General features: G+C 43.3%; 5 protein-coding genes and 1 long non-coding RNA gene across 13 annotated transcripts; 2 read left to right on the top strand and 4 right to left on the bottom strand.

Moving 5' to 3' along the window:
• The first annotated feature begins 48 nt into the window (after positions 1–48).
• Positions 49–23,494, top strand: LOC108036374 (kinesin-like protein unc-104). Of its 6 annotated transcripts, none has more exons than XM_050888266.1 (26): positions 49–422; positions 11,182–11,321; positions 11,385–11,467; positions 11,527–11,766; positions 11,823–12,007; positions 12,075–12,330; positions 12,498–12,661; positions 12,722–12,861; positions 13,070–13,111; positions 13,879–13,998; positions 14,065–14,847; positions 14,911–15,077; positions 15,269–15,459; positions 16,318–16,727; positions 16,786–16,966; positions 17,025–17,115; positions 17,170–17,466; positions 17,532–17,894; positions 17,956–18,145; positions 18,251–18,643; positions 18,703–18,814; positions 20,448–20,474; positions 20,564–20,753; positions 20,820–20,956; positions 21,271–21,372; positions 21,438–23,494. In XM_050888266.1, exons 2-26 carry the CDS (start codon positions 11,222–11,224, stop codon positions 21,532–21,534), a joined length of 5,061 nt encoding a protein of 1,686 aa, XP_050744223.1. In that variant the 5' UTR covers positions 49–422; positions 11,182–11,221; the 3' UTR covers positions 21,535–23,494. The 6 variants fall into 6 exon arrangements, with proteins under 6 accessions (XP_050744223.1, XP_043948424.1, XP_043948426.1 ...); XM_044092489.2 differs by lacking the exon at positions 49–422 and adding an exon at positions 10,244–10,390 and having other exon boundaries at positions 16,789–16,966; XM_044092491.2 differs by lacking the exon at positions 49–422 and adding an exon at positions 10,244–10,390 and having other exon boundaries at positions 16,789–16,966; positions 17,956–18,136.
• LOC108036376 (mitochondrial sodium/calcium exchanger protein) lies at positions 4,060–7,057 on the bottom strand. 2 transcript variants are annotated; one of them, XM_017112475.3, is made up of 7 exons: positions 6,694–7,057; positions 5,918–6,246; positions 5,783–5,857; positions 5,227–5,712; positions 4,762–4,910; positions 4,474–4,708; positions 4,060–4,421 (listed from the first exon to the last, which is right to left on the bottom strand). In XM_017112475.3, the coding sequence occupies exons 1-7, from the start codon at positions 6,978–6,980 to the stop codon at positions 4,126–4,128; spliced, it is 1,857 nt and encodes a 618-aa protein (XP_016967964.1). In that variant the 5' UTR covers positions 6,981–7,057; the 3' UTR covers positions 4,060–4,125. The 2 variants fall into 2 exon arrangements, with proteins under 2 accessions (XP_016967964.1, XP_016967965.1); XM_017112476.3 differs by having other exon boundaries at positions 6,915–7,042.
• On the top strand, positions 8,706–10,269 carry LOC108036379 (uncharacterized). Of its 2 annotated transcripts, none has more exons than XM_017112480.3 (2): positions 8,706–9,192; positions 10,133–10,269. In XM_017112480.3, exon 1 carries the CDS (start codon positions 8,903–8,905, stop codon positions 9,125–9,127), a length of 225 nt encoding a protein of 74 aa, XP_016967969.1. In that variant the 5' UTR covers positions 8,706–8,902; the 3' UTR covers positions 9,128–9,192; positions 10,133–10,269. The 2 variants fall into 2 exon arrangements, with proteins under 2 accessions (XP_016967969.1, XP_043948432.1); XM_044092497.2 differs by lacking the exon at positions 10,133–10,269 and adding an exon at positions 9,864–9,939.
• LOC127011076 (uncharacterized) lies at positions 9,382–9,987 on the bottom strand. Its single transcript, XR_007764129.1, has 2 exons — positions 9,849–9,987; positions 9,382–9,780 (listed from the first exon to the last, which is right to left on the bottom strand). It is a non-coding gene; the product is annotated as an uncharacterized LOC127011076 (long non-coding RNA).
• LOC108036377 (uncharacterized) lies at positions 18,870–19,638 on the bottom strand. The gene has a single exon (XM_017112478.3). It carries the CDS (start codon positions 19,611–19,613, stop codon positions 18,978–18,980), a length of 636 nt encoding a protein of 211 aa, XP_016967967.1. The 5' UTR covers positions 19,614–19,638; the 3' UTR covers positions 18,870–18,977.
• LOC108036378 (uncharacterized) lies at positions 19,746–20,234 on the bottom strand. Its single transcript, XM_017112479.3, has one exon. It carries the CDS (start codon positions 20,203–20,205, stop codon positions 19,837–19,839), a length of 369 nt encoding a protein of 122 aa, XP_016967968.1. The 5' UTR covers positions 20,206–20,234; the 3' UTR covers positions 19,746–19,836.
• Positions 23,495–23,605: the final 111 nt, after the last annotated feature.

The raw sequence follows: 23,605 nt of genomic DNA on the forward strand, positions 1-23,605 counted from the left end.
CAACACTGCCGCCAGCAGTGCCATCTCTAGCTGATCAGCTGTGCGCAAACAAAAACAAAAGTTGCCTGCCGCGGAATTGGGGGCGGAAAATAGAGTTTTCCCCCTGAGTTTTCCCGAGCTTGCGTGCGCGCAGCTGCAAACCATTTTCCAGCACGCTTTTCCGAATGGTGGCACAAATGGCCAGCCGCTGGCAGAGTCGTTTGTTGCCTGTTCGCGTAATGGCCGTGCTCGAAATTCGCCAGAAGTTTTGAAAACGAAACAAAGAAGATCACCTAATTTCCTGGGCGCGGTGACTGATAAAATCGGTGGTAAATAAGCCCACTCGAGTGCAATATTAACTGAGTAAATAGCTGTGACTGTGGCCTGTGCCAGGAAAACTCTGGACGCGAAGTAGCAATCAAAGGGAGTTTACCTTTCAGAAAGTGAGTAGCAGTCATCAGAAGCTGGGCCTACCTAAAGATATACTATAAAATTGCATCAAAATGAATTTTCCTCATGGCTGGGGAAAAACTCCACTTGACTGTATTCGGGAAATTGTGTGAAAAATCAATATTCCACAGCCAGTTGCCCCAGAAGTGCGCACGCATCTCCTTGGGGACCGTTTCCGACTTTCGTCCTGTTGCAGATCCTTCACTTGGTCCTTCAGCAGCTGTCCGCCCCACCCCCTGACGCTCTAAAAATAAAACCTATCGACTCTTGCTTGCGAAGTTCCCCGAGCATATGGTGCAACCTGTCATCCGGAGGGCTCCACATAGATATAGTACCTCCAGAGCAGACGTATTTATGCGCTGCGACCTACGCCTCTGGGTGTTATCGCCTAGCCAATTGACGTCAGGAATGGAACTCGAGTTGCCAGGGGAGCTGGGTGTATTCAGCCAAATCAAATGTTTGCCGACGGACAACCTCTGACCTTTGAGCGGGGGCGTCTGAAGGGGCAGCCTTCACCTCGTTGCGACCCAGTCAGTCGGTGCATCCCCATTCAAGTGTCAAATTTGAGTGGGAGGATGACCAGGATGTCTATCGTGCGTGGGCCACGTACCTGCCCTCTAGTTTCCCTCTTTTTTCGCACTACTCGACTGTATACTTGGCGAAAGACAATCGTTGATCTACTGCTTAAGTCTTATATATGTAGGGGTTTTTTATAAAAGCTCAATCATGTATAATCTTAATTATATCAGGATCTAACTGATACTTCATTTTAAAATTAAATTTTAAAAATTTGACGTCTAGTTTACTACCTATTTCGTATAGTTTTGAATAGTACAGGAAGATAAACTAAAAACCTTATAAAAACTTTATAGATGATCAAAATTTTTTAGGTAGTCTTTATTCCAAAACCATAAACCGTGTATCAAGACTATTCTCATTAATATATTATCTATGAATTCAATTCCAAAAATAATACTTTTTTTTAAAAACAATTTAAGTTTTTAAATGCATAAGTTACCTATCCATGAAAATTGTATAATTCTTTTAACTGGCTAGCAGAACCTTAGATATAGGGATGACTAACCCCTAAAGGGGTTTACTAACATTATTTTAATAATGGGTGCTTAAACTTTATAGACATAGTATATATATATTGGAGATTAAGAATTATAATACCTATGGCACATATCCTGTGATTTAAAACTTAATATTAATCCTATGTCTAGAGTGACGTACTCTTGAGTACATGCACTTTAACCACTGAAATCTTAATAGGCCCGACTTCCACATAATTTTCATGAATGTACAACGATATTTTCTCTGTGTAGAAGGGTGCGTCATGTCCACAGACACTGGGGTGTGATTATAGTGACCAGCTTGATTGAGAGATTAAGTGCGGACTGGATTGTGTCGGGATTAGGCAGCTTGTTCGCTTGTGATTGTTGTTTGCTGTTCTAATAATAGGGTGAATCTGAGGCAAGTCTCGCAGTCTCGACCCCTCGGGAAGATGTGGTTTTGCCAGCTTTAAGCTGGTGCGCCACAACAAAGGCTGACCCATCCAATGCCTTTCAAGACCGCAGCTTACGAACCGCACCATAAAGTGGCTTCCAAAGTGTCATGAATAAATAAAGTAAAATACTTATACAAAAAAGAAAGAGTAAAACGAGCTGGAACCATAGCAGAAAGAGTGCCCGATGGGGGACCAAGCAATAAACATCAATTTTCTCCGAGCAGCATTAAAAAGGAAAATGGAAAGATGGCGGGGAAACTCACCTGGTCGCGAAATGGCTTCCTGCTCTGACAATTTTCCCCTTGTTTATTATTAATTGTGTTAGCCGGGGAAAGGACCCAAAGCTTGTGGTTGTCCAAAATGATTTATATTACCTGCGGGCTGCACTTTTAAGTGCTCCCCAATGCAGTTGCCCCGTTTTCGGGGCGTGGCCATCGCCCATTGCGGTCTACTCCGTCACGTGTGGTCAGTCCCCCAAAAAAGTAGGCAACAAAAAGGGCCGCAATGGAAATCACTTGCTAATCAACGTGTCCTGGGCATCTGCAAATTATATCCCATATATATGGAGCGACAGCTAGGCACCGAAAGTTACAACATTACACGCCAACGTTGGGGCTGTTCTGCGTGGCTAAATAAAAAGCTACAGAGTGGAAAAATGTATACAAAGTTGGATGACTTTTATTTAGTATATGGTATTTTTTAGATTTTATTCTTTAAATGTTTTCTTCAAGGAAAGCCTTAAAATATTTTAAATTATTTTCCAAATTAGACTAGTATTTCATTAAATTTATATTTTATTATAAATTAGGATTATGGGTTTTATTTTTGACACTTGCTATAGAATTGTCACAAAATCCAAAAATTTTGAAGAATTATTTTTATTAATAATTTTATTTTATTCATTTACTTAAAAAATAATCCCTACCTGGCTGTTTAATTTACATAGCTTTCCAAAACCATATATATCATTGATTTCCCTCTCTGTAGTAGAAGAATCACCGAGTAAACAAACCTTGAAATTATGAGAACCGAAAAAAATGTGCGGTGGTGGGTGGAAAAGCAGGGCCTGGCGGAGTGGAAGGCAGGAATGTTTGGCTCTTGAAAGATGATTCACCATGGGGCTCGCTCGTCCTTCCTTCCTTCCTTCCTTATGTCCTGTTCCTTGCCCTCTGCTCTTTGGCATGCCCACTTCGCGGGGACGCGACTGTGGCCAGGTCCCACACTCACACTCGCAGGCACTTCCCTCGGATGAGTCATCCGCCATTTCTCTTCGCCTGGGTGCTGGTGTGCTGCGACTGTGTTTGTGCTTTTTGCGTGGGGCAGGCTTTCTGCACCCCTTTCTCTTGTGTTTTCCACCATATTTTTCCTATTTTGCCCACGCTTTCCTAGCAATGACTTAAATAACCAAATCGCATTTATCGTTTATGTTCTAGACTAGATGGGGCGCACACAAACACTCGTCCATTTGAGCTTTAAGTGTCCTGGGGGCTTTCAGAGGCACACAAAAAATGGGGGAATTACGCGGGGTTTTATATACACGTGTCTGCCATTCTGAGAGCTCTCGCCTCTTCCTCTGCGACCATAAATGTCACTTAAGCTGCGGACCTGAAAATTGAATTTAAATTTAATTTCGAGGCTGGTGCCTGCAGCCAAGCAACATTTTGACTCATACGCAGTGTTGTCCTCTGAAGTGTTACTTTTTAATTGCTTGGTCCTGGCCGAAAAGAGTCAGCGAACTCGCTGCTGGGCATGATGCAGCGGAAAATTCAAGTGTTTTGGCTCATGAACTGTCATTGACATTCGCTGGTGGAAAATCCCTTAAAGCTGGCAGTGAAAAAAGGAATTGCGCAGCCAACAATGAACGTCAACGACCGCTTTTCCCACTCCTCAGACTTCCTTCAGCCACACACGCTCGGTATTATTTGGTTTCGTTTCAGTCTGTGTGTGCTTTTCCTCCCCCTCATTTTTCACACACTCCCCAGAAAATTCTGCGCAGTAATCGCAATTCGTGCAGTAAGTCCCGGCAAGGTGCGCTTCAAAAACTCATAAACTTCTACCTTTTAGGACCAAATAAAACTAATAAACATTTTTTGGAAGTCTATTTTATTTTCTAAACGTGGTATAAAAGTATAAATTTAATGTAGAAATGTAATATTTTCACAGATGAAGTTCTGATAGTTTAGCTTCTAAATATCTCCAAATGCAGCTGAAATCTGAGGGGCGTCAGCGAACGAATGAATTACTTTCTCATGCACCAAAATGGCGAAAGTTAGATAGATGCTGTACAGGGCAATCGAATACAATCCCATGGAGCGGCGTGCAAAAAATCCCAGCGTTGTGGACCACAGCAGAATGGTGAACAGACCGATATTTAGGAATAAGAAAGCCGAAAAACCATACTCTTCCATCTGGTTACGAGTATTAACGTCGTGACCGACCAGACTTCTTACGTAAATCACAGTGTTTCCAGTTACAACAATAGCTGAAAGATCGTTAGATTTTTTACGCCACTTTAAAACATTTAAAAAACTTACTGAAAAAAGATCCTCCAATGGCGGATGCAAAAGCCATTTTCGGATAGCCGTGAGCGGCCACAGCGGTGTTGGCAAAAATACTGCTCAGATTCCCAGTAAAAGCCTTTACCGTAGCGCCCATGAAGTCGTCATCTATGGACATTATATTTCCAATCACTTCCAGTACCTTATCGATTTCCGTGGCGCAAATGAAGATTATGAACATAGATCCAGTCAGATTCATCAGCGTAAATAACTGAAGTGGGAAGTCAGTTCTAAATTAAACATTTGGCTTATATCTCGTCTCACCCAGTGATATGAAGGCGGCACATCTGTCCGAGATTTAACGAGAATGAAAATGGCAAATGGCACGGTAAGAACAAGGGAATACGCCCCATAGACCATTTGCTGCTGCAGGGCAATGTACCACAAAGTGTTTCCTTTAGTATTTAGAACAGCTGAGGTATAGAGAAGAAATATGTTAGTATTATTATCTTCATGTATCTTCATGTTACTTCTCTTGAGCATAAAATATTGTAAGGATCAATTTGACATAATTATTGTAAATGTATTATATATAATTTGTACCATTGAATAATGCAAAAGTTGAGATAAAGGAATGATATTTCTTAGATTTTCAATCTTTAAAATTTATCTTAAGTTAGAAAAGAAAAGAAAGCTAAAGGGAACAATAAGTGACATGTTAATAGATCTTATACCGAATTTCACTTATATGATCAACAACTTTGCTATCTTAAGAAGTAACCCACTCACACATGAAGACTGCTATGGACAGGGCAGGATTTAGTATCACATGAAGGCAGTTTAGTAGCTTGTTCCAGCCATGTTTGTCCAGCTCATAGTCCACCAGCGGAATGTAGAGGGTGCAGAGGATCACGGCCGGGGTCCTGATCAACAGTAGCGTCCGCTCCAGCATGTCGGCCTTCCGCCAGGCTACACACTTAAAGGGCCTCAGTGCCAGGACGAAATCCCTGAAGAGCCCCCTGTTCTTCGGCTGGGTGATGTCGTGCCTCTTAAATCTGGTTAAGCCCCGGTTAACGCTGACACGAGAATCTCGGACCATTCGCAGTGTGGTGTACCTTATTTTGTCTTGCTGCGAGACTTTGCTGTTTCGCTCATAAATCTCCACTTGCCCATCTTGTGAATAGTAATCGTACTTTTCTTCTAGTTTTCGAATTTTTTCTAGGGTTTTCGGCGTTTGTTCTTTTCCCATTAGGCTTTGAATTTTGATCTCCGTTGCTTGGAAAATTAATATAGGTTTACATTATTTATTAACATTAAAAAGTAGTCGCTCTCTAAGAATACTTACATTTTAATGTCCTCCGCAGTAAATAAACATCTGCAACATTAATAATAATGTAGGAGACGTAGACCAAGGCCACGACTAAATTATAAGCAAAAATTAACTTGAAGAACTCATTGAGTATATAAGATAAACACTTACGTGAAAAATGCCACTCGTTCTTTACAACTCCACTTGAAGACGTAAAGTAATCCATCAAAAAGGTCCCAAGAATAAGAAATAAAATGTCTCGGACGGTTTCGTAAGCGTTCATCTTGAAGGGCGTCATAAAGCAAATTAGGCCCCCGGAAATCATGGTCACAAACAGGGCTGAGGACAAGCTGTTGGCGAGCACTGGCACATGTCTCTTAACACTGGCCAGGTTTGAGAAGAGGTCGGCGGAACTGTTCCCAAACGCCATCAGGGTGACTCCCGCCAAGTGCTCGTTCATGTGAAGTAACCGCGAAACGGCCTTGAGAGCAGGAGTATAGCTGTAAACGCCGAATTGAAGTTATCAAATATGATTATTAAGCGATCGACTGTCCGGTACAAGGCTTTAAATAGGCATGCGGATTCTAGAGATTCCTACGCATCGCAAGGAACTTTCAGACGAGGGCCCAAGGCCAATTAGTGTTCGACACCCACGTCTTAAAAGATCTAGTTTCAGAGCAAACCTATGTATCTAAAAAATCCTACCATTCATACTTTAATGTTAAAAATTATAAGTAACTATGATAAAAGGTCAGTGGTTCTACTTTCCACTAGGTGGCGCTCATGTCAAATGTAGCGTTCTTTTAAGTTTCTTATTTACTATATTCCAACTTTCTAAACATTATTTATTTTTGAAGGAGGCAGGACTAGAAAAATGTATCTAGCATGTCTTAGTTCTATAGAACAACGATTTGAATAGTCAAGATCGAACTTTGCAGGCAACTTACTAATCATTGATCGTGTAGATCAGTAAAATCAGAATCTGGAAGCCCAGCATCATGAACAAGCTTATAAAGATCATTTCCTGGAATTTATTAACGCACTTCAGCTCGCAGGCCAGGAGAGTCATGTAAGGCACCACATTCGTACTCGTATTGCAGTCGACGGCGTTTCTGACGAACTCGCACCGCTCCTCGAAGGGAAAGTTTGCGGCCGCAAAGCAGCTAACCTTATTCCAAAAGTTGTCGAACTCCGTGTCCATTGCGTTGGGGATACCCTTGAAGTTGTCTGCCATTGTAGTGTATTTTGTGTGTAGACCAGAATTTTTGCATTGAATTCATAAAAAGTGACACTACGGCTGGGATTACTTGGATTTAAGTTAACACTATATGATTTTATTCGAACATTATAATACTTTCGACCATAGTCCCTAAATTATGTCCGACATTTTTATACCCTTGCAGAAGGTACAATAATTCAAGTCAGAAGTTTGCAACGCAGTGAAGGAGACGTTTCCGATCCCATAAAGTATATATATTCTTGATCAGCGTCACAAGACAAGTCGATCTAGCCATGTCCGCCTGTCCGTCCGTCTGTCCGTCCGTTTCTACGCAAACTACTCTCTCAGTTTTAAAGCTATCGAGCTGAAACTTTCCCAAAAGTCTTCTTTCTATTGCATGTAGTATATAAGTCGGAACCAGCCGGATCGGACAACTATATCTTATAGTTCCCATAGGAACTATCGGGGAAAAAATTAAAAAAATATATATCTTTGGTGTTTTTTAACATATAACCTTATAAGCTTGAAAATAACCTTTTTAAATAGTTCTGAATTCCGAATTAAATTTTATTAAAATCGTCATAGGAACGATCGGATAATTGATGGGACATAATATGAATATATATATGATAATATGAATTATAGCTTTGGGGCTTTTTGACATATTATCTTATAATATTGGGAATATACATTTTTATATTTTTAAGAATTTCGAATTCAATTTTATAAAATTACTGATTATTTTTTATAACTGCAAGGGTATACAAACTTCGGCTTGCTGAAGTTAATTTCCTTTCTTCTTTTAGTTAAGCTTTGGGAAGTTGAAGTCTGAGTTAATTCTAGTTTGCTTTTTGGCTCTAGTGATATTAAAACTTGGTATTTTCATATAACAACTAAAGAACTAAACCAACTTAAGCTGTTAGTCGGTACAACCTGGTTTAAAGTACATTTCGATCCAATTCGATGAAAAAATAAAAGGTCCTGCAAACGTAGACTCATCTTCTCCAAGAAAGCTCCATCTTGCGACTTTTCCCAGTCCTGCCAGCGTCGGCGTCAGATTTCAATGTCAATGTAATTACGCCGGAGAAGTATAGTATACAAATGAGACCCACCGAGTAACATAAAAAGCCAAAGCTTGTCCTGCGTCTCGCTGCGATGGGAAATCAATAGAAAGAATCCATTTTACGTCATCAGCTGGTGGCTACGGCCGTCGCTATAGCCACTGTGCCGGCAGCGATAGTAAAATGGCTCATAATAAGATCAAACATTGGGGAATCGGGGGTGCTGGTGTGGCACAGTGGCTGCCTGCAAAAGTGGCCACCTTGCGCTAATAATGAAATTCTTTGTGCCAACGGCTGACAGGCGGGCGTTCTGTTTGTCGCGGGCCCCCAGCCCCTGATTTTTGTAGATGAACTTTATGAAATTTTTCGCATACCCATATACACCTCACGGCCCACACACATACACTCCACACGGCCCCTGCCCTTCCAGTTTTCTTCTCCCCCAGAGTTCGACGCATGCGTCTTCGTGGAGGGCTGGTCGAATCCTCGGAACTTTCCCAGAGCTCACTGTGTCGTCTACCCTTAACGGGTGCAGTTCGTTCTGGTCTCGAGTCGTGCGCGAATTCACTTCCTAAGGCCCTCCGCTGGCTGGCCATCGATTTTGTGCAGAAAACCCCAAGAGTTTTCCCCGAACGAAAAGTGGCCCAAAAATATTACAAAAGCGCAGCCCCAAGTAATTCAACTAACAAATTCCAAAGGAAAATATTCTAAAGCGTGGCAGGCGAAATCTCTATTGAATATTTGTCCCCCAACAAAATAGGAGTGCAAAATTTTCGCTGTTATACAGAAAGCCAGACCCCTACATATACACATATATATGGCAGCCTATATATACAATCGAGAATCCTTTGATTGAGTCAAGAAAAAGCAACGCGAATGTGCGCTTTTGGTTACCTATTGTTTTTCGCCCTATTGTTAACCACAATTCTGGTGCTGTCCATCATATTTGCCACCACCTCGAAGCGATCCATGCTGGATAGCTTCATACTAGTATTCAATTACACACAAGAAGAGCAGCCAGACCAAGAAATGCAGCAGCAGCAACAGCCCATGGACTATCAGCAGCAACCACAGATGTTCTTGAAACAGAAAATATTATGAGTTCTATAAGTTATATATGAAAAAAGCAACGAAAAAAGACATAAAACGATACAGAAAATCAATTGGTAAATGCTTCAAAATATATTTGCAAAATTTCATCAATTCGCTCGACCAAACATTTCAAAATTCTCGAAGAACATAGCCCATTAATTTGTTTTACATAAGTTCGAATCGCTCTTTTCCCTCCCCATCATCTAGTATACAGTGGCCTCCAGAAAAGTGTGGATAGTGTGTAGAGTGTAGAGATTTCCAGGCTCGGTGTCCATGGCAAAGGCAACTTGAAAATTTATTAATAAAGGTCAAGAAGAATCCAGCGAAGGATATGGCCCCCGGAATGTGCTGGTGTGCGCGAGTGAGTGTGGCTGGGGGTTTTGCATATGGCATTAAGTGCCCGCCGCGTTGCCCCGCAGGAAGCCATAAAAAGTCCACTAAATGACGCAGAAGCCAGTAAAAGCGAGGTAGCGCGAAGGACCTCGAGTGTTTGGTGCGCTCCTCAAGTGCAAATGAGGGTTGACGGAGTGACGAATAAATTTTCAAGAGCCTAGCCAGGTAAACCGAGTTCGGGACAGCAGGAAGAGGAGGAGGACGTCCTGGTTGAGGATATAGCCCCATTCGATTTGTTCATTGTTCTCCATTTCGTTTTGCGCGTCAGTCTGCATGTCATAAAAAATAAAATAAATACATTACACAAATATTTTGCATTTCTCACTTTCGCTCTAACCTCTCTTTCTCTCAGCTTTCTCTGCCTTCTCTCCACAATTCTCCTGCTTGGCGATTCTGCGCAATTCTTCCTGTGTAGACTTCTTACTGCAGGCTGTTGCACATTTGCTTTGACAGTTTCGTCAAAAAACAAGTTGAAGGAACAAAAAAAAACATAAACAAAAGTATTTTGGTCAGGTAAACAAAGAGAGAGAAAGGATGGGAGAAAGAGAGAAATTCTCACAGCTGCGCATTGGCCGGGAATTCATTGGAATCGTTTCTAAACTTGGTCTCCCCATATTTCAGGACTCTAGTGTGCGCGAGCTAAAGAATTTCATAGTTGGTCAAGTGAAATAACCACCGGTGAATAAATAAATAAAATATTGAGTGTGTATCTATTAAAAACAATATAAATATTACAATTCCAAAGAACTTTAACTAACAAAAAACCCCAAGAAAGTGCTATCCAAAAAGTGTAATAAAGACTACTTCCCATTAGTGCTATAATGAACTTTGAGGATATAGTCGCCCTATAAGCCAGCATTTGTTTGGAATAAACTCAAGGTAATTTCATCTGTTTAAATTTTGTTATTCTATAATAGTTGTACCATCAAAAATCATTCTTAAAGTCATCCCCATTACTTTTGGGGTGTGAGTGTTTTTCTTTATCCTGCCTTTTGTATTTGCCCGATGACTCATTCGAGTAGTGGCCGACACTCGTCTGCGTTTTATTGGAAGCATTGTGGATTGTGGAATTTTTCCCATTGCTGCGAGTGTGTGAGTGAGAATGCGTCTGTGTAAGTCAAGAGGGTTGCGTATTATACAAAACTATTTGCATACAATCAGAGTTTAGAAAAGTCAAATAATTACTACACATGGAGTTAAATAAATCTATGCATGTAAAAATGTTGGTATCACATTTATAATATTTTTGATTTAGATGTCTGGGAATTTTTGAAGGCTTTAAGATAGTTAATAATATGATATACTCCCTTTAATAAGCTTTTTTAAATGATATAATATATATTAAGAAGTGTTTCTAGTGTGAAAGGGCTTTAAAGTTTATTAGAGAATACTTACACTTCTCTATGTTCGAGACTAAGCCCAATAGGAAAAAGGCAATCCCCAGTCCCACCCCTGGCTTCAATTCAAATTTCCCTGGCGAGTTCCCGGGGGCATGACTCACAGCTTGGAACTACCACAAGAGCAAATCGTGGCAGTACGAGTACATAGCCATAAAGTTGGGGCAATTATAAAATGTCTGTGGTGCCAGTGGAAGTCTCGAGCCAATTTGCAGACCACTCGAATGACTCCAATGACTACAAAGTATTCCCTTTCCCTTACTTCCACTCCAGTTAACCGGAAACCAGGACACCCACTGAGAGGCAGGACAAGATGTCGTCGGTTAAGGTGGCGGTTCGAGTGCGCCCCTTCAACTCGCGCGAAATAGCCAGGGAGTCGAAATGCATCATCGAGATGGCTGGGGCCACAACGGGTAAGAGTCTCCTTAAAACTCAGAGTGATTCCTTAATTAAACTTGAACATTATGACTTGACAGCCATCACCAATCCAAAGGTGCCGCCCAACACAAGCGACTCGGTAAAGCGCTTCAACTTTGATTACTCCTACTGGTCACATGATGTAGGTTTCATTTAAATGCAAAAAAAAACGATGTGCTAAAATATTTATTTGCATAACAGCACCACGATGCCGACTTCTCCACACAATCGATGGTCTACAAGGACATTGGCGAGGAGATGCTGCAGCACTCCTTCGATGGCTATAACGTCTGCATCTTTGCCTATGGCCAGACTGGAGCTGGCAAGTCATATACCATGATGGGCAGGCAGGAGGAGCAGCAGGAGGGCATAATACCCATGATATGCAAGGACCTATTCACTCGCATTCAGGACACGGAGACCGATGACCTCAAGTATTCGGTGAGCTAAAGCAACATACTGAAACTTTTTGGTTTCTAATTTGAATATTCATATAGGTTGAGGTCTCATATATGGAAATCTATTGCGAGCGAGTCAGGGATCTGTTGAATCCCAAGAACAAGGGCAATCTGCGAGTCAGGGAGCATCCCCTACTGGGTCCCTATGTGGAGGATCTGTCGAAATTGGCGGTCACTGACTACCAGGACATTCACGATCTCATTGACGAAGGCAACAAGGCTCGGTGGGTTTTATTTTGAGCACATAATGCAGTTTATCCATCAATTAATTGAATCTTATTTATTGTATAGAACTGTGGCAGCCACCAACATGAACGAAACCAGTTCCCGCTCCCATGCCGTCTTCACCATCTTCTTCACCCAACGTCGCTATGATACCATGACCAATTTGACCACAGAGAAGGTCTCCAAGATCAGCTTGGTGGATTTGGCTGGTTCGGAACGCGCTGATTCCACCGGAGCCAAGGGAACCCGCTTGAAGGAGGGAGCCAACATCAACAAATCGTTGACCACTTTGGGCAAAGTTATCTCAGCCCTGGCGGAGGTGGTAAGTTTTAAAAAATTATTATTTTTTTAATAATAATTAACTACAAAGTATAACATGCTAATAAATAAACTGTCTTTTTCTGCTGCCTTGCTAAATAATAGTCTGTAAGTTTATAATCCTTTTTCTATACCCTGTATGGTCACTAATTTATTTATTTATTACGTAAGGCTTCCAAGAAAAAGAACACCAAGAAGGCAGACTTTATTCCCTATCGTGATTCGGCCTTGACCTGGCTACTACGCGAAAACTTGGGAGGTAACTCCAAGACAGCTATGATTGCAGCTATCTCACCAGCAGATATTAACTATGACGAAACTCTCAGTACATTGCGGTACGACATCCGTACTTATGATATTAAAAACAAAACTAATGTTTCAATAATTTTCTAAAGCTATGCTGATCGCGCTAAGCAAATTGTTTGCAAGGCTGTGGTCAATGAAGATGCCAATGCCAAGCTTATTCGCGAACTTAAAGAGGAAATCCAGAAGCTGCGGGATCTACTCAAAGCCGAGGGCATCGAGGTGCAGGAAGGTAAGTCTTGGAATGGCCTAGACCAACTATATTCTGTTCAAGTACCTTCAACTAAAATAGAGAACATTAAACCCAGCCACACTTTAAAATTTACTCGCTACACTTAAAAAAACAAAACAAGAAAACCCTGCCTAAGGTAGTTATAGTCCTAGTCTAGTTATGCTAGAAAAGAAAAAACCGAAACCAAACCCAAACCTATTTCGTTTAGGACCCGATGGCAAAGTGGTGTGTGAGAAGCGCGATGCGAATAGTAAGTAAAGCCCACAGAAATTCAGCGCTAATCAAAAACAAAGGCTTCACATGCAACAAATGTTACTCTAAAAATATTCAAAAACGTACAGTGCGTTTCAGAGCTTAAGGCGAGTTTAAATGATATCCAGAATATCCATTCAAGCCCTACCTTTTTTTGGATATTTAATATATCACCTTATCTCGAATTAATTGCCTTTGCTTAAAGGGATATGATTTTAGAAGTTCCTTTCTACCTTCAATTAATATGGATATATAGTTTTGAAACGCACTGATATTGTAGTTTAACCACTGCCAATACTCTTAAATTTCTCTCTGTGTGTGCGTCTGTATTGTGCTGTATCGTGAAAGCTTCTAAACCAATCGCTTTAGGACGAATATAACCTTATATAACCCATATGATAATCACAATCGAGTCCTCCTTATGTTGCCCTACAATACACCGAGGAGACTACAACAAATGATTTTCAGTACTTTATTTGAGTTGCCGAAGTCCAAAAATGAAAGACAGGCACCAACTCCCCGCAGTCCGCACTGCTTCAAGGCTAGAGAGTGGACATGCCAGAGTTATGCAATAGTCCCCCAGTAACCATCAACCATTGGCATTTGCTTCGTTTCGTATACAAAATGTTATGAACATTTATACTCAATATATATGTATTTTTTATGAATATCATACCTTTATATTCTTAGCACGCTTATCACTGCGCTTGTGATCCCCAAAATGGTCATGGGTTCTATGACCTAATGCCTCTTCTATATTTGCAGAGGATGAGATGAACAAGTCCACGGTGATCAAGTCGTCGCCCACTAAGACACGCAATCGCAATGGATCCACCACGGAGATGGCAGTGGATCAGCTGCAGGCCAGCGAGAAACTCATTGCAGGTGGGGCTAACTACATCCAACACAATCCATACATTGTAATAAATCTTAAAATCTGCAATTTCACAGAACTCAACGAGACCTGGGAGGAGAAACTGAAGCGCACCGAGGAGATACGTGTGCAGCGAGAGGCGGTCTTCGCCGAGATGGGCGTGGCCGTCAAGGAAGACGGCATCACCGTAGGCGTCTTCTCACCCAAGAAGACCCCTCATCTGGTCAACCTCAATGAGGATCCCAACCTCTCCGAGTGTCTGCTCTACTACATCAAGGAGGGACTAACGCGGCTGGGAACCCACGAAGCAAATGTTCCGCAGGACATTCAGCTCTCAGGATCGCACATCCTCAAGGAGCACTGCACTTTTGAGAATCGCAACAGCACGGTGACCCTGCTGCCGCACAAGGATGCCATTATCTATGTAAATGGACGCAAGCTGGTTGAACCGGAGGTTCTAAAGACCGGCTCCCGTGTGATCCTGGGCAAGAACCATGTGTTCCGTTTCACCAATCCGGAACAGGCTCGCGAGCTGCGTGAGAAGATCGAGACCGAGAATGAGGCGGAGAACGAGGTGGAGAAGACGGATACCCAGCAGGTGGACTGGAACTTTGCCCAGTGTGAATTGCTCGAGAAGCAGGGCATTGATCTCAAGGCCGAAATGAAGAAGCGGTTGGACAACCTGGAGGAGCAGTACAAGCGGGAGAAACTCCAGGCCGATCAGCAGTTCGAGGAGCAGCGCAAAACCTACGAAGCTCGGATCGATGCCTTGCAGAAGCAAGTGGAGGAGCAGTCGATGACCATGTCGATGTACAGCAGCTACTCCCCAGAGGATTTCCACCAGGAGGAGGATGTCTACAGTAAGTGGAAGAATTCAAATGATTATATTATTGGTTTTAATATATTACATTTATAATCCCTAGCCAATCCCATGTACGAGTCGTGCTGGACAGCTCGAGAGGCTGGTTTGGCCGCCTGGGCTTTTCGCAAGTGGCGCTACCATCAATTCACCTCTTTGCGAGATGACCTTTGGGGCAATGCCATATTCCTTAAGGAAGCTAATGCTATTTCCGTTGAGTTGAAGAAAAAGGTAATTTTGTAAATATGGTTCTCATAAAGTATGCAGCACATAAAAGTCTTCTCTTGAATCATAAATTAATTTAACTTTTGAGTTTACAATTTACTGTTGCATACTTTTCGACACCTTTTCGAATCCATAGTGATTTGTGTGGAACATTTAATTTTAAGAATATTGTATATACCTAACCCCTCCTATTTCAGGTACAATTCCAATTTACTCTTCTTACCGACACCTTGTACTCCCCTCTGCCACCTGAGTTGGCCTCCAGTGTGGCTCCTTCGCATCAGGACGATGAGTTCGGAGCACCTCCAGTGTCCAAGACTTTGGTGGCCGTCGAGGTCACCGACACCAAGAACGGAGCCACTCACCACTGGTCCCTGGAGAAGCTCCGGTAAGTACATCCTATCCTATGCTCCATTCGAAAACCTGCTCTCTCCTCACATTCATTCTTCTCTGCACTTTGGTTGGAATTTGAAATTAAAAGCTGGCTTACGATTTGAGTTGATTATTCTTTTATAAATACGTGCATGGTGGTTGTAGTTCATGGATTCTAGTTTCTATCAAGTGCTCTAGAATTTGTTGGTTCATTTGTAACTTTGGATGTTAACGAAGCGAAGATCACGCCGCCACCATTTACGCCTCCAGTCTCATCGCCATCATTCGCCAAAGCCCCGACAGCTTGTTAGGATTTTTGAACCAATGTTGATTTCTGCTTTTTCGGTTCTTTTACTACGATTCCCATTGCCCCGACACTGACAACAAATCCCAAAACCCCGATCCCAATCCCACCCAAATCATTTTCGTACACAAACAAGCTATCGCCTCGAGCTGATGCGACAGATATACAATGTCGAGAGCCCGCCATCGTCCATGCTGTTCGATACGTCCGGCATGGAGGCGTTAGGCGGATGGATCGCACCGCCCAGCCATGATCCGCATCCCGGCCAGCATCCGCAGCTGCTCCCAGTGGAGCCACCAGTCGAAAGCGAACGGGGCCGCCTAACATTGGCCAATCTGATACCGTCTAGGTGTGCTTTGACCGCAGGTTTCATTTGTATATAGACGTGTAGAAACTATCCTTAGTTGTAGTTGCATGGCTTTCCATATTTGGCTTCCGATCTGGGGCGGGTTTAAGCCTGCTCTGACGCTCTACCCGCACTCTTCTACCTATGCAATATTATACTAATATATATCTAACAAAAATCAATGCTTGACTTTCTGTTTATAACTTCCCCGCTGTGTTTTTTAGACAACGCTTGGAGCTGATGCGAGAGATGTACCACAATGAGGCCGAGATGAGTCCCACCTCGCCGGACTACAATGTGGAGAGCCTCACTGGCGGGGATCCCTTCTACGATCGGTTCCCCTGGTTCCGCATGGTGGGTCGCTCCTTCATCTACCTGAGCAACCTGCTCTATCCGGTGCCATTGGTCCACAAAGTGGCCATTGTCAATGAGCGGGGAGATGTGCGTGGCTACCTAAGGATTGCCGTGCAGCCTGTGCTGGATGAGGAGTCCATTGACTTCAACAATGGTGTCAAACAGTCGGCTCGCTTGGTCTTTAATGAGGATGATGCCAAGCCCAAGTACCGGGCTCTCAACGAAAAGGACGATGTTCAGCGTTACATTGACAATGGTGGCTTGGACAGCAAGCTGGAGGGTAAGTTCTCACACATTTCCATTGTCTATCAGTAGTGAAATATATTTATGCTGTGCAGCAGAACTTGAGGACGTGGACTCTGGTCGCGGCATTGACTCCAACTCCGCTTCTGAGTGTCATGAGAATGCCGAAGAGCCGGGCGAGCACCTGCAGGTGGGCAAGGAGTTCACCTTCCGGGTCACCGTTTTGCAGGCCACTGGCATTGGCGCTGAATACGCCGATATCTTCTGTCAGTTCAAGTAAGTAATCTTTTGGAAATAGTCTCTAGTTGAGAGGTTTATAAAAGATTACCTTTAGCTTCTTGCATCGTCATGAGGAGGCCTTCTCCACTGAACCGGTCAAGAATTCCGCATCGGGTGCTCCCCTGGGCTTCTACCATGTGCAGAATGTAGGTATACCGCGTCTTTAAATATGCACATATCTAACCGGGTCCTCCCTACAGATTACTGTACCCGTGACCAAATCCTTTATTGAGTACTTGAAGACTCAGCCCATAATGTTCAAGATCTTTGGCCACTACCAGACGCACCCATTGCACAAGGATGCCAAGCAGGAGTTCGTTTCCCGGCCACCGCCACGTCGCATGTTGCCACCGAGCATTCCGATTAGCCAGCCGGTGCGCAGTCCCAAGTTTGGACCACTGCCCTGTGCACCCACGTCCACGGTTCTGGCCAAACACGATGTTTTGGTTTGGTTCGAGATTTGTGAGTTGGCTCCCAACGGAGAGTATGTGCCATCGGTCAGTATGCCTGTTTACCCATTCAAGTTACTGAGAAACTAATCCCAGGTTGTATTACCCCACAGGTGGTGGAGCACAGCGATGATCTTCCCTGCCGCGGCCTGTTCCTCTTGCACCAGGGCATCCAGCGGCGCATTCGAATCACCATCGTCCATGAGCCCACAGCGGAGGTCAAGTGGAAGGACATCAACGAGCTGGTGGTGGGACGCATACGCAATACTCCCGAGTCCTCCGATGAGCAGGACGAAGACGCCTGCGTCCTGTCCTTGGGTCTGTTCCCCGGCGAAGTTTTGGAGGTGCCCGGAGACGATCGATCTTTCTACCGGTTCGAGGCTGCCTGGGACTCCAGTCTGCACAACTCGGCGCTGCTCAACCGCGTCTCCCAGGGCGGTGAGACAATTTACATCACACTGAGCGCCTACTTGGAGGTACTTTTGTGTACCATATTATTTATATTTTATATAATACTAATTTATTTTCCCATCCTAGCTGGAGAACTGCGCCCGCCCGGCCATTATTACCAAAGATCTGAGCATGGTCATCTATGGACGCGACGCTCGCACCGGACCGCGCTCCCTGAAGCACCTGTTCTCGGGACAGTACCGCAATCCGGAGGCCAATCGCCTCACCGGAGTCTACGAGCTGGCACTGCGCAGAGCATCCGAAGCAGGTAGTCCAGGTAGCAATTCTCATTGTAGTTGTACTCGTACTCAGTCCGCTTGCACTCGCTTGTCGAATCCCTGGAGCTGATCCCCACTCACTCGCTAACGTGGTGTCCTTACAGGTGTGCAGAGGCGTCAGCGACGAGTGTTGGACACCAGCTCCACTTATGTGCGCGGGGAGGAGAACCTCCACGGCTGGCGGCCAAGGGGTGACTCGCTGATCTTCGACCACCAGTGGGAGCTGGAGAAACTCACCCGGCTGGAGGAGGTTGGACGCATGCGGCATCTTCTGCTGTTGCGTGAACGCCTGGGCATGGACACCAACCCGAATCCAACCACCAAAACCGAGAAGGATGTGTGCAATCTGGCCGCCCGGGCAGCCACCTCACCCGTACACATGGTCATTCCACAATCGCCGCAGACGCCGGTCAAGGACCCGCAGCAAATCATTCCAGAGCGGGAGTACAACCAAAGGGAGCAGGACCTGATGCTCAAGTGCTTGAAGTTGGTGCAGGGTGAGTGGGCAACGGAGTTTTCCAGGCCATCCAGTTGCTAATCGCTGCATTTTTTTAAGGACGCTTTACCAAGAGCGAGGCCAGTGATACGCAGACCCAATCGGATGTTTCGCCCAGCGATGAGGGATGTGCCGACATGACCGTCAGCTGCATCTCCAGCAATTCCATGGAGTAAGTAGTCGCCGTGCCACTCGGACCTGCCCCTCACAAGCACCACCCATCTTAGTTAGCTTGCACCCATCTGGCTTTCTTGGTTTATTAGAACAAACGAAATTGGCACGACACCACAGCACATCACAGCCTACATCAGTTCACCATACTAATCCCACATCCTTCACAAAAACACCCTGTAAATGCCGTTCTTGCTCTGGACAATCCACTTGGGGCAGTCGGAGCGCAGGGTGCAAGCCTTTCGCTGAATGTTGTAGACAAAGCCGCGCTTACAGCGGCATGGAGGTCCGCAAAGCGGTACACAGTACCTGGAGCGGTATTCGCAGGTCTCCGGACAAACCCCCGCACATCCCACATTCGTGGAGTTGTGACAGCAGCCGAAGTAGAAGGGCTGCTTGATATACTTGTCCTCTGGAAGCGCTTTCCGCTTGAGTGCTTTCGCCTCTTCTATTGGATGGACAACGCGGTACTCTTCTTCAAGGCTGTCGAAATTCTCCAAATGCTTTTTAGGCGGTTTTTCCACGAACTCTTCGCTGTCTCTTAAGGCATCCAGGGGATCCAAGGTTCGAGCGGTTCTATAAGTGACCTCTTTCGTTACGGTTACTGGTAGCTCTTTCGGCCAGGTCATCTCAGTTTCTAAGGTGGCCTCGGTGACGTCATCCGGCCAGGTTATCTCGGTCTCGGTGGTTTCTGCTCTTAGTAAATTTTTCTGGAGGAGACATCCGATTGATAAAAGAACCAAGCAAAGCTTGGGACATGACATTATTGAAAAGAGTAAAACTAAGGTTTTATAAATCATGGTTCCACATAATAACGCTGTGAAATTCTGATTCGCTTGGGTCACTTAGCCACTTTCAGAAGATACCTTAGTTGCTTTTAAAACTCTAAAATAAATAGACTACATTCCATAACTTAAAGTCTTAAAAAAAAGTTCAATTTAAAATTGGTTTTAATAAACCCAGCCCAGTAAATCTCCAGTAAGTTTTATGATATTAGATTAAAAACCTTAATTTCTTAGGGATTTACTGAAAAACACGATGGATTTCCACAACTTCTTGTTTGATATCCTGAGGACAGTCAGATTTTAAGATGCACAGCTGTAGTATTTCATCGAAGACATAGTCAGGTTTGCAAATGCAATTCACTCCGCAATATTTGGGACACTTGAGCGATTTGAAGGCGCAGGTTTCGGGGCACACTCCTGCACATCTGGCCTGGGTGGCATTCTCGCCGCAGAAGCCCGGAAACGGATTCCAAATGTACTTCTCCCGACCCGGATCCGGGTCTTCATAATGGTTCAGTACCGTTTCCTCTGCAAAGCCAGTTGACATAGCCGAATTTATAAATAAAACTGGTAGTACCAGCCAAGAAAGAGACTTGATCCAAACCATCCTATAAGCCAAACGCAACTGAAGCTATAGGAAATCACTTCCATTTGTTTTTAACCCATTATTGCTATTTCTGCCAGCTGTTTCCCTGTAATTGCCCTCCATTCGATCATCGCAGTGCAAAAACTAACAAAAACCCCCCCCACACCCACCACCCATTTTCCTATGTAACTCGAGATACTCAAAAACAAAACTTTCAATATTTTATTTATTTGTTTTCCTTTTGGTTTTCTTTACACAATTAGAAACAACAAATTTGTAATTCGACGCAGGTAATTTTCTTTTCTATCCAAAGAACCTAAAACCTAAACCAACTTTAGGAAGAAACTTTGGTTAATGAACTTTCATTTCCTTGAACTAGGTTATGTTCACCGGATCGGGCTGATGCCCCCAACGGCTGGGAGGCACCTGCTCCGGCTACCCAGCCGGCTCTGCCCCTTCGTCTCTACGTGCCGGAGCTGGAGGAGATTCGCGTGAGTCCTGTGGTGGCTCGCAAGGGTCTGTTGAACGTCCTGGAGCATGGGGGTTCCGGCTGGAAGAAGCGCTGGGTGGTAGGCTTTCAATAGTCGATATATTTCAAAGGGTGAATTCAAAATGTTTAAATTTATTTTAACCAGATTGTCCGTCGCCCTTATGTGTTTATCTACCGCTCGGAGAAGGATCCCGTGGAACGGGCTGTCCTCAATCTGGCCACTGCCCACGTGGAGTGCAGCGAGGACCAGGCGGCCATGGTCAAGATACCCAACACTTTCAGGTTTGTCTTTCTTACAAAGAAAACACATATTTGAAAATTTTTGGGAGAGACTTTTTATATCTTTAAGCTATTGACCGAAGGGGATGATATACAAATAAGTATGGGCTTTAAATCACTATTAAAATAAATTGTAGGTGTCTAAAAGTATGCAATGAATCAATTATTGTCGTTTTCTTAGGTGAATTCATTGTACTTCTACATTTGATATATTGTGTAATATATTTTACGTATCTAAAAAATAGACTAGGGTTCTTTTTCGAAACTCCGAAATATATTTAAATTAAATACTAAATATATATTACTTTGCTCAACAGTGTGGTAACCAAACATCGTGGCTACCTGCTTCAGACCCTTGGCGACAAAGAAGTGCACGACTGGCTGTATGCCATAAATCCCTTGTTGGCTGGCCAGATCAAGTTTGTGAAATCCCCGATTCTTTTTGAATATTTTAAAAATATTTATAATGTAATCTCCCTCACAGATCCCGTTTGGCGCGGCGAACTTTGGAGCCGGCCAGCCAGACGGCCTCCCAGATCCAGGCCACCAATGCGGCGAATGCCAACAGTGCGAGCAAATGAGATACGATCACGATGGAGTCCGTTTTGGTTTACTGAGACGCAGGCTATGGCTGGCTGCAGCGCCTGAACATCGCCCGACGACTGGTCAGGAGGAGATCTCAACCATTGACTGGGGCAGCAGCTGGCAACTGATTGAAATAGCTTGGAGGATTCCATCGAAAGTTGTAGGAATTAGATGATTGTTGCTAGGGCAAAGCTGAGGAGGCAAATCGAAATCGAATGAGTAAATCACAGATTACGAGTTGAGATAAACCAAATGCAAAGCGTACGTAATTATTAAGTAGTTCAACAACCAGTTTATCGATTATTATGTATTTTGTGATTAGTTGGCCACGGCCCCAAAAAAGAGTAGGCGTTAGCAGCTCCAAGTAGATACGGTAGCCTACTTCTTAGAATCCGTTTCGGTTAAGTTTTTGGACAATTTTGTAAATAGCTTTCGTTTGATTCGATTGTATAAATATTTGGTATTAGTTAATGGATCGTTTAGTTTGAGTTCCCACGTGATATTATGTTGATCAGTTAGAGTATGTATTATTTTCTCAAGTATGCGACAATTATGTAAAGCTTTCAATGCAAACAAACACACACGTATATGCATTTTAAAGGAGCAAACTAAAGCAAAATACAGACATATATATAAAGGAGGAACTATATATAATGAATTAATGTATAAAACCCTATATATTTGCTGTTTATACACAAATTTTCATGTACTTGTATCTTGTATTGTTTAACTTAAAACGAGCAGGCAACCGCCGAAGGAAATTATGATACCAAAAATATGTGTGTGTTGAAGAAAGACCGTACAGTATATAGGATATAGGAGTCGTGAGGTATAAGCTCAGCAGAATTGCGAAATCTCTATAAAGGTAACGATTATTGTTAGATCTATAATATATACAAGCAACCAGAACTATACGCGAATGAGCTATTTTACACACCAGAGTTACGAAACATGAAATCGGCGCTGCCAATCAACAGCCGCCTCACATTGTCAACTGTTGACAGCTTTTAAGGCTTCTCCCCCACAGACACCCCCTATAAAGAACAGACAGTTTCGCTTCTATAATGCTCCCACTCGGAACCACCTGCTAAAGCTTCAAGCAACAAGTTACGGAACAACCAATTGTAGTTTTGATAAGGACTCTTAAATTAGTACGCAACGGCCACCTGTACATTTCCCAACCAAAAATGAAACCGAAATTATGCTTTGCTTGCGTAAGGAATTACAAATTTTATTTGCATTTTGCCTTCGGTTGGAGCACGAGCTTAGGCCAGGTTAATGGATCAATTGGAGCTTCACTTGTGCGCGGATCACAAGCCCCGAAGCTCCCCAAGTTGTTGAAGGAATTGCTTTCGTTGGTGTCCGCACATGGACACGGAACGTTAAGCGATCGTTGCTGGATCGGATGGTTCGCATTCCCTTGGGAATCGTTTCGGAACTGAGTCGGCGTTTTGGGTTTTGAGTTAATTGTAGCAAAATGTAAACATTTGTTAAACTATTGAATTAATTTCGAATTGTAACATATTAGAGAATTGTAATTACAATAACCATTAACGAGCATATTATATGATACCTATGTAATAACCTTTTTTGGCCCAGTTTGAATTTACCAACAAAGAATTGCACACACCAAAAAATACAGAGCTATGTTTTAGCTAAGCGAGTTAGCGAGCAAGAAACTCAACTTATATATGCGTATATGGTACAATACATTTCAAAATCTATTTAAATATGTACATCGGCTATATATCAATGTATGTAAGAGATGATTGCCTGGCAACCGTTTCAAATGAGAGATCGAAGAGCAGAGGGCAGAACCAATGCGGAGCAAATTAAGGGAAATGAAATTAAAACCTATGCTATGTGTATGTATAATCCAAAACAAATTGATATATGCCAGGGCGTATCACTATTAAAGAAATATAAAATAAAACGGCTTTAAAGAAAATCTGTAAATTAGCAAATTGGTTTTACTCTTGGAGGCTTTTCAGAGGAGCCTATTTGAAATGGTAATCTTTTGAATTCTCGAGGTTTACCAGATAATTCATTTTTTTACAGAACATTCCT

Source organism: Drosophila biarmipes, chromosome 2R, assembly GCF_025231255.1.
Source record: "Drosophila biarmipes strain raj3 chromosome 2R, RU_DBia_V1.1, whole genome shotgun sequence".
Classification (NCBI taxonomy): Eukaryota; Metazoa; Arthropoda; class Insecta; order Diptera; family Drosophilidae; genus Drosophila; species Drosophila biarmipes.

What these genes read in the sequence shown, in the direction of transcription:
- LOC108036376 (XM_017112475.3), bottom strand. Translation starts at nt 6,980, where the DNA reads ATGGCAGACAACTTCAAGGGTATCCCCAACGCAATGGACACGGAGTTC. An exon ending in ACTGCGGAGGACATTAAAAT is followed by an intron (nt 5,713 to 5,782) that starts GTAAGTATTCTT and finishes TAATTTTCCAAG; the next exon opens with CAACGGAGATCAAAATTCAA. An exon ending in GTCCATAGCAGTCTTCATGT is followed by an intron (nt 4,911 to 5,226) that starts GTGAGTGGGTTA and finishes TCTATACCTCAG; the next exon opens with CTGTTCTAAATACTAAAGGA.
- LOC108036374 (XM_050888266.1), top strand. Translation starts at nt 11,222, where the DNA reads ATGTCGTCGGTTAAGGTGGCGGTTCGAGTGCGCCCCTTCAACTCGCGC. An exon ending in CCAGGAGGAGGATGTCTACA is followed by an intron (nt 14,848 to 14,910) that starts GTAAGTGGAAGA and finishes TATAATCCCTAG; the next exon opens with CCAATCCCATGTACGAGTCG. An exon ending in AAATTTGTAATTCGACGCAG is followed by an intron (nt 20,475 to 20,563) that starts GTAATTTTCTTT and finishes TCCTTGAACTAG; the next exon opens with GTTATGTTCACCGGATCGGG.
- LOC108036377 (XM_017112478.3), bottom strand. Translation starts at nt 19,613, where the DNA reads ATGATTTATAAAACCTTAGTTTTACTCTTTTCAATAATGTCATGTCCC.
- LOC108036378 (XM_017112479.3), bottom strand. Translation starts at nt 20,205, where the DNA reads ATGGTTTGGATCAAGTCTCTTTCTTGGCTGGTACTACCAGTTTTATTT.
- LOC108036379 (XM_017112480.3), top strand. Translation starts at nt 8,903, where the DNA reads ATGTGCGCTTTTGGTTACCTATTGTTTTTCGCCCTATTGTTAACCACA.